Source organism: Acanthopagrus latus, chromosome 5 (assembly GCF_904848185.1).
Source record: "Acanthopagrus latus isolate v.2019 chromosome 5, fAcaLat1.1, whole genome shotgun sequence".
Taxonomy (NCBI): Eukaryota; Metazoa; Chordata; class Actinopteri; order Spariformes; family Sparidae; genus Acanthopagrus; species Acanthopagrus latus.
Window position 1 is genome coordinate 22,565,354 of NC_051043.1, and position 9,306 is coordinate 22,574,659.

The window sequence follows — 9,306 nt, forward strand, 5'->3', positions numbered from 1 at the left end:
AAGGATCAAAGCTGCCAATTAGCAGTGGATTTCATGGGAACTCGCTGGTGTACATGATTCTGCTTTAAAATCTTTGAAATAAGTCGCTCTGCATACTGTATATTTGTGTGGGGTTTAACAGAAGTCAGGCGGGTGAGGGGCTTCCTAGCCCGGAGCTGTTCACATCTTTGTACCAGACTTGAACACACGGCCGGGCTGCACGTAGCTGAGCTGCAGCAACAGATTCTTCAGATAAAGGTATCAGATAAAGCAAAGCAAATTATTCATTTTGAGTGTGTTTCTGAGTCTGCATTCTGTTGCAGTGGTTATGGCCAGGTCCTGTTTGAATAAAAGGTTTTAGACTACGATGTGACTACTGAGACAGTTTTTCAACTTCCTCCCTTTTTACTGTTTCCTGGTGGTATTTCTGTTGGCGCCTCTGTCGCAAACACAGCGTTAGCGGCATGTCTACCAATAGCAGTCTGGCTACCGTCCAAAGCAAAAAAACAACCGTTAGTATCCCAGTTTGACCTAGAAATCCAGATCTTTGCTCTAGAGTAAAAACACTTGGTTGGATGAATAAGCAGACAGCTTTGATTACTGATCTAGTAGAAAGAAGTTCTGCTGGTAAGAGGAACACACAAGGGGGGGGGGATATCAATCTTTATTTTTATAGCACCATGACATCGCGTGACACTTTCCAAATTAAGACAGTCTAAACCACACTCCTAGATTAGTCTGAAAACACCGCCTCTTCATGTTTTGGTTGTGCAATGGCAGACTTGCTCCGTTCGGGCAGGCCAAATATTCTAGTGATGTTTACAGGTAACCAATCAAAACGTCATCTTTCTAAAGCTATTACATAAGTGGGTGGTGCTTAAACAGCGAGTTGGCGAGACTCGACAGACTTACAGATATGGACACGTTTATCTGAGATGATACCAGCGCCAATTAAAAGAACAACATCATCCCCACAGGATACTTGTGTATCCCAGTGGAAAGTAAGCACACAACTCATTACATTGCATTTGCATTCCCCTGCAAAGTTGCCTGAGTTGTATTGTCACATGATGACCCTTATCATCAGGGTGACTTTATGAGTGTTTTCTGATGCAGTTACTAATAGCCTGTTAAAGTCAGTAAAGCGATCCAAGTATCACGATGTAATAAGTAATGTAACTTGCTTACTTTCCATTACTTTACTAAATGTATCTGTAATCTAATTATATATATTTTTTTCTATAAATTTGCAAGAATGCAGATACCTTATTTTTGTATCCTAATTATGCAGTCCTGTTATTAACATTTATTCCATTACTTCCAAAGCCTGATTCTAACATTAAACTTTACAGTGTCCTCATATCAACTGTATGTAACAAGGAGGATCTTTCTTCTTCAATTACTGTACTCAGGACCAGTAAAAGCATCGCAGTCAAATGTAGTGTGATTACAGTAATGCTTTTCTTTTTAAACGTGTCGCCGCATACAGTACTTTATTTTACCAGGTGTTGAGGTCTGAGACCAAGACCTTTAGTCTCGAGCAATGGTCCAAAAATAAGCATCCGGTACCTTTTTCCATTAAAAATACAACTCAGTCACACAGAATTTTTCATCAGACTTTCTCCGCCTGATGTCTGAGACCTGTTGTTTATATAGGAAATGGAAATGTGTGCTGAGGTGCTAACAGCATTAAAAACAAGAACATTTCTCAGCATGTCTTTATAAAACAGTTTTGGTTGGCACTACTTTCTACACAGCAAATATAGTCCCAATCAAATCTGTCTGATGTTGACAGCGAAAATCTGAGATTCTGGGAAAAACAAAAACAAAATCATTTGCTTGGTATGTTGGGAACCATATTTTTGTACCCTTTACATGTTTTGTTATTTATCACCCAACAAGGCCTCGTTGCTCTGTGCGTACGTTAGCACTGGGATCATGTTGCTGCAGACAAAGGTTGATCTTCACACGACTGTGAGACAAACTGCTCTGAAAACAGTGCAGGGACACATGTTTTTTTTCCTTCATTGCATCACTTGAAAGGCTTGCACCACCACTTCTGCTTTGCTTCTGGCTTATTTCCAGGTGGGGATTGTTCATCTTCCCTTTCAACAGAGAGTGACAGCAGATGTGGAGGAGCAGCAGGTGTCTTTTTCCTGCTGTTTATCAATGAGCACAGAGGGGACGGGGTGCAAAGTGTCACTGCTGATGTAAAGCAGCTTTGCAGGTTTCCTCAACTGTTTTAAATGACACCCGCTGTCAAGTTGTGCTGGCTGTGGATCCGCTCGTCCAAATGTCACCATCTCTGATCTCATCATCAACAAAATCTGATTTTTAAAGGGGTCGGAGAGGCTGTTCTCATTTGTCCTCCATGTGAATGAACACCTGTTCGCACAGACGGTAAATTGCAGCCTGACTGATTTTGCCCATTTATACATTTAATCAAGAACGACAGACTCTGGTGTGAGCAAATAGGATCAAATAGCTGAGAGGTGGCGGCTCGTTCAATGCATCAGCATGAAACGACCGTGCAATCCCATTTTTTCACAGTTAATTAATGTGTGTTGTTCCCAGAGTCTGGAGGATGCGCTGACACTCAGTCTTTCCTCCTGCTAAGTGTTTGTCTTAGCCACTGCATTGCTTGTTTAAGCTTAATTGCGATAAATTGGAGACTTGGATTGTGTTTATTGTTTCTGAAGGGGAAGCACTCTTTCTCTCTCTCTCTCTCCCGGCCAGGTCTACTTCCAGAGACCCTGATTTATTTATTTTTCCCATCACACCAAGGCTCCCTCTGTTTTTCTGTGCACATCTGGTATTAGCTGTTTGACACTTGACCAGTTTTATGTGCACGTAGGAAAATCTTAATTCAATGTAACCTCACCCTGTTGTGTTAGAGTGTTAAATATGTGGTTATTTGTCTATGAGCTTTGGAAAGGTGGTAGCCTGATCCTCTCAGGCCCATTTGTCTGTGCTGATAGAGGTCCTGAGGTTTTAAAAAAAAGAGAGAGAGAGAGAGAGACAAAACAATGGGTGTGAGAAATTTGGTGCCTCTACTTTAACTTCTGCTTTGCAATGACGACGTATGATGACATGTCAAAAGGGCATGTTTGCTGTTGAAAGATAGCGCGGGTGTTAATTTACGGCACACATTTGCACTCCTGAACACACAGAAGTTTTCAGTTATTAGCAGTTCCTCCTTTACAGATATGAAAACTAACAAACAATGTAATAGTTCATGCCTACAGGTTTAATTCAAGATGATTTTAGAAATAAAATGCCTAATCTAAAGGTTGGAATAAACTAAAAGCCATTGTTTGATGGGTCACGCTACATTTAACTAGACGTCTGTATAACAAATGGTCTTCAAAAGTGTGATTCTCAGCATTTTTGCGCACAAACAAGCTGCAGCAAGAGACACAAGAAAGGCGAGAATGTAATCGGCGACGTTGAGCAACAGTCTGGCGCGGATTTGATAACGGGGGAAGACAGGCAGGCTGTGTGCTTCAAAGCCGCTGAAATTGTGACACAAAGCTTATTTGAATGTGAAGGCTTCCAAATAAACAGCAGTTCAAAAGTTCAGACTATCACGTGGACAGCAACTGAAGGTGTCGGTTGTCTAACGCTGTAAGATGCCGAAAAAATGTGGCACAAATTAGATACTCAAAAAAAAAAAAAAGTATGAATCATCGGCCCTTGTTTGCTGTAATAAGCACTTTTACAAACTTGAATCTTTGAGTTGATTGTTGGGATGTCTAATGAAGTGACCTGAGATGTCTGTCTTACTGATATAGAGCCAAAACACTTCTTTTTCTTGTGCTGCGTTCAAGCGGATCGGCCAAAAACCTGTCTCTAAAATGTGAGTCATTTTTTGTTTTTCTATGTTTTATAACGTTGAATTTGTGTCTTTGACCTCTGCTTTTGACAAAATGAGCAATTTGAAGCTGATACCGTGTTTTTTCTGAGAAATTAAAGGTGCTATGTCTGACAACTTGTAGCAATTTGCATGTATTAATCACTTTTTATTGGCCGTATGTGAGCTGACTGTAACCAAACCAACCAAAAATGAATCCTTCCCCATCTTTCTCTTTTGCTTATACAAGCCTGCGCACGATTTGTTAAAGTTCTTTAATGCTGGATTTCCTGGTGAAGGACTTGGGTCGGAAAGTTAGTTTGGAAATAAAGCCTGCTATAAAATCATGACCGGCTTCTACCACAACACAGAAGTTCCCCAGAGCCCCTTTGATTTCCTGACGTTTGGACAATATAATGAATTGATTAAGTAAGAGTAATCAGCAGAACAATTGATGATGAAAACACATTTTACCGCAGCCCAAAACCTATTCTGTGTCCTCTCATGAGAGTGATTACTGATCAAACTACGTACAGTTTAATAAATGAGCACACGTCTCTAGGGCGGATAATCCCTTCAGAGTTATGATTTATTAACTAGAACCTTCTCGTAGAGAAGAATGATTTTATTACAAACAATATGTTACACAACACCGATAATTAAGAACAGTGGTTCTCAACCTTAACCATGAAATTTACCTTCCAAGACAAATCAGGATGGTGAATGTGCCAAAATAAAAAGAGCAGCCTCCCGCTCCTACTCCTGCTCACCTTGACTCTGAAAAACACTCAGGGAAATGATATCACTGGTACAGGCAAAGTAATGAAAACCCATTGCCCTGTTACTTTATTTATTCTCCACAATCATCCTGCGACCCCTGGAAACTCACTTGCAACCTCTTTGGGGGTCCCGACCCCTAGGTTGAGAACCAATAATTTAAAACACTGTTTTGTCAAGGTGACAGGTGTGTTGCTCATCTTGAAAGGTCCAATTTCTAAGAAATTCCACAATAAGCAACATCTGTCCACTGATTTACACCACGTTTTCTGCACATTTCCAGTCAGCTTTAATTAGTTTGACATTAGTAACTACGGACCAGGAATCTGTGTTCCCTCCTTCTAAGGTGGAAAACAAAAGTTCTCATAATTTGAGATGACACGTGCATGAATATTCCAGGGCCGAGGAACAAAAACGTCTGTGTTCACCACATAATAACACTGGTACGTTGATGATGGAACCAGCACATGCTGTCCTTCAAAAACCACTACACAAAAGAGTTTGTTGAACAAATCAGTCACACACATGCTGGCGATTACTCACAAGAATCACATTCAATACTGCTTTCATTGTGTGACTCAATTATTCTAAACAACTGGCCTCCTGTAGATTACAGTAAAGGTTTCCACGATGATCGAACAAATACGCTGAAATAAGTGAGGAGATCTTTTCCATCTGTGATGAAATGGGTCATCTGCGTTACAACATCTGTGTTAAGACAAAATCACCAAATCTGCTCCCACAATCAGAGATAACCGTCACTTGAGGTAGCTGGATACTGATACAGAGGACACGGGAGATAAAGCTCACAGCACTATAAGTCCTATTCTTTCTCGCTTCATGTGTCCAAGTCAGTTATTAACCTAATGTGCCTTCCCTCATTTTCAGAGGTTTAGAAGTCAATCAGTAGGCGATCTGCTTCAGACAAATCTGAGGAATTCTCCGCAGACAGATTTAAATCAGATGCATTTCTCCTCCACTGTCTGAGTGCTCAACGACACCTGTAGCGCTCGGTCCTTTGGGCAAGGCAGGGCTAAGAGGTCCCTGGTAACACTCGTCCTGTCCCTACTCTGAGCCTCAACGCTGCCCTGCTCGGACAGATAAGAAGCCTGCGAGTTTCTGACTGATGACGCTTGTGAACCAGAGAGTCTGTCCGCTGTATGACAGCTTCCAGCGTACACATCACTTCCCTCTGGCAGGTAGAGGAAGATCTGGGAACAGCTGGAGAGATCTCGCAGGTCGCGGGAAACAGTGGAGTTTGAGTCCCGCTTAGAAATGACCGAGGAGAGCTGGTGGGCATCTATACAGGGGAAGTTCCCCTGTCTCTGTTGCCTCCGTGCTCCTATCTTGCAGAACAAGCACTTGATTTTCTCAATGAGCTTGAGGAGAACCGCCTTGCGGAGCAGGATGTAGATCCAGGGGTCGAGGATGGGGTTGAATGAGGCGAAACGTATCGCCCGTAGATCAGGGTTTTTCTCCAACTTCAGCTCCACTGGAGTCTTATACAGCTGGTTCAAAAACACCTGTGCCTGAGAGGGAAGAGAGAATACAGGCTGAGTAGATGGACAAAAGTTTCAAACCACGTGTGGGTGCATATGAGTGTTAGGAAGACACTTATAAAACCAAGGAGCACTAGAGCAGCAAGAGAGAGACAGAGCAGGGAAGGACAAGTGATTTCATCCATCAAACAGAAATGTGTTTGTGCTTTTGTCTCTCACAAATTGTTCCATTTGCAAAAATAACATTTCTGCCTGGAAGAATCATGCGTAAAATAGATAAGATGCAGATAGCTTAGAGAGGTCAGTGGCTTTAAAAAGGCAAGGGAAAACCTATGCAGTCTAGAAAGATGTGAAACATGTTAAACGTTGTTTTGATACGATCCAGTTGAATTTGGTTCCTAATGGGAGATCAATTACTATACAAAGTCATCTGTGCGTAAAAGAGCCATGCGTGATGGACGAAGATGCCTGTAACTTCGCGAACAGTGGCTTAAAACGGCAAAGAAAAGTTATGAAGGGAGCAAAAAAGCAACATGCTGAGCTTTAACTGGGATCAAAATGCGTCACCAATTACTGTACGCTTAAAAGAGACGTGCATAAAACGTGCGTAATGGAGCGAAATAGCCCACATGGAGCGGGTCAAAAGAGAACTTACAACAAGCGGGATGGAGCAAATAAGCACCACTGCCGACGTGCCTATGAGCAGAATGACCATCTGAATCTCTGCTCCGGCCAGACGCCCAAAGCTGCGTCCTCTCCTCCGCGGGTCCACGTTGCGCCCCAGGTCGGTTCCCAGCGACATCCTGCGCACGAAGCGCCGGTGCATCCGGATCAGAGCCCCGCACACCAACACGTTACAGATAACAGTGACGAGGATAAGAAGAGAGCTGAAGCCCGCATACATGTAGGAGTAGGCGGCATCGCTCGTCTTGTTGCTCCTCCACTCTAGAAAACACCATGTCTGCGGGTATTGTTTCTTCACCTGACCGAAGCCGATGATCGGCAGCGCGCAGAAAAGCGCGTTGGAGATGTAGATCGCCAGGAGCGTCAACCCCGCCAGTTTTTGGTCCACATAGTCATTGTAGAAGTAGGCATGGTTTATGGCGATGTATCTCTCCACCGACATGGCGCAGATGATACTGAGTCCAGCCAGAGAGAAGAAAAGCATGTCGAATCCAAAGTACTGGCACAGCGGGTCCTCACCGGGCCACGATCCTTTCACGTAAGTGGCGATGGTGACCGGGCTGGCCAGCAGGGTGCCGAGGAGGTCCGTGACTGCCAGACCACACACCAGCGTGTAAAAGGTGGTTTCTTTCTGCTCCTTCCGAGATTTACAAAGAACCACGATGGCGATGACATTCCCAACCACCCCGAAGATGAACATAATCGACGGGATGGTCGGGACCATGGTCCTCCCTGTCGTCGATTGGTTATTCATTTTTTTAATTTTATTTTTTAAATTTTTTCAAATCTGCTTTAAGTTGAAGATGAGTGAAACAACTTTTCTTAACGCCATTATTTTCCGGTCCAGAGCAGGAAACTTGCTCGCTCTTGAGAAAAGCCTGGGGAACATTGTTAAAAAAAAAAAAGAACTCTGAAAAACACACCTATGAAGACAGTTTGCACCTCGTCTGTAAATCAACTTCTGAAGGCGCTGATCCCGTGAAGAGCATGATGTGGCTGCTGCTGCTGCTGCTGCTGCTGCTGCTGCTGTGGTCACTGAAGGTTCGCTGGTGGTTTGGTATTAGATCCTCAGCTCGCTTTGCAAGACAGGAGCACATTTCACTCACCAGGACAGAGAGATGAAAGAAGGCAACAGACACCAGTGACTTCATAGAAATATGGCTCTGCCTCCAAGCTTCCTGCAGGGCTCAGTCCCTCCCCCTCACTTCACTTCACTTTATTTCACTTTCTCACCCAAACTCAAAGCAAAAGTTAAGGTTAAACATATTGTTGTTCTGGTTAAGGTGATTACATTTTTGGAACATTTTTTTGAGGCCGGTTCTCAGAGCTCTCTGCTGAATCTATTCACCAATTACCAGAAAAGTGTGTTCTGTCAGGGTCAAATATTCATGTAACCTTGCCACAACATAAAAGTAGTGGTGAGAAACTTTATCTATGTATTTATTTAAATAAAGAATAATCTAAGTTTTTCACAGAGCACATTGTCACTCTGGCTGAAGTAAAAAAAAAAAAAAAAGGATTAATTTGTGTCAAAGTTTGAACCTTATTGGTGATTCTTTAATTATAGATGAATAAATAAAAAACTGAAACAAAATGTCAGATGGCTCGGCACAGTCTGATCAACTGTTCCCTTGTCTGATGCTGATCAGTTTATTCATAAACCCGTCAGGTATCAAGACAAACTCAGTAAAGATGCATCCTCTTTGGAAAAATCATAAGCATTTCTTGCTAGTGAACTATTTTGTTTCACAGTAAGGCTGAAGACACTGAATGCGAGAATATCTTATCAGGTCATTCATTTTCAGTTCTGTTCCAATCAAATCATGCGTTGCATTTAACTTGTGGTCATCATGTTTTGCAAAGCAAATAAACACGGCGAGCGAGCGTGATGACACCAGTGTCCCTGACATTAACACTGACCCCTCACTTAATCTGCAAAAACATCCCCAGTTTTCAGTGATCAGCTCCTCCTGAAATGCTCCCATTGCACCATATTTCAAATTAAAACTCAGAATACGTAAACTGTGGTGCTTTGCAGTACTTAATGTTATTGCTTTAAAATTATGTATTTACTTATTTTTTATTTTTTTGAACTCACTAACCTTATTCCCAACCAAGAACTTGAAATCTTGTAAGGACCAGTGTTGACATGTTTGTTCATGACATGTAATTACATTTCTTTATATTTCTTTGTAATATTGTGAAAACAATAAAAAGAATGCTGGCAAAAAAAAAAAAACAAAACTCAGAATACATCGTCAAACGCGTCAGTGTGGTCTCTTGAAAATCATTCAAATAATCTCTTGTACAGTCCAAAGTATTTAGAAGGCAGTAAACATCCAACTGATTGGCTTGTTTGCAGCTGTGCTAGCTTGCTACACCATCCATTGATTTAAAAAAAAAATCTATGTCTCTGTCACGTGAGTTTCGCCCCGCAGGTTGTGGCCCCTCCTAAGTTCCGTTTAAATCATCACCTGATAACAACTTCAGCCTGTACGATCTTCTTCCAAAGACCCA

At 42.2% G+C, this 9,306-nt stretch overlaps 1 protein-coding gene across 1 annotated transcript; it reads right to left on the bottom strand.

Annotated features, from left to right (window-relative positions):
* Nucleotides 1-641: 641 nt before the first annotated feature.
* On the bottom strand, nt 642-8,391 carry ptger4a (prostaglandin E receptor 4 (subtype EP4) a). Its single transcript, XM_037099509.1, has 2 exons — nt 6,761-8,391; nt 642-6,135 (listed from the first exon to the last, which is right to left on the bottom strand). Exons 1-2 carry the CDS (start codon nt 7,541-7,543, stop codon nt 5,566-5,568), a joined length of 1,353 nt encoding a protein of 450 aa, XP_036955404.1. The 5' UTR covers nt 7,544-8,391; the 3' UTR covers nt 642-5,565.
* Nucleotides 8,392-9,306: the final 915 nt, after the last annotated feature.

Coding starts and splice junctions, on each gene's coding strand:
- ptger4a (XM_037099509.1), bottom strand. CDS start 7,543: ATGAATAACCAATCGACGACAGGGAGGACCATGGTCCCGACCATCCCG. Junction 6,136..6,760: donor TTTGCTCCATCCCGCTTGTT/GTAAGTTCTCTT, acceptor CTTCCCTCTCAG/GCACAGGTGTTTTTGAACCA.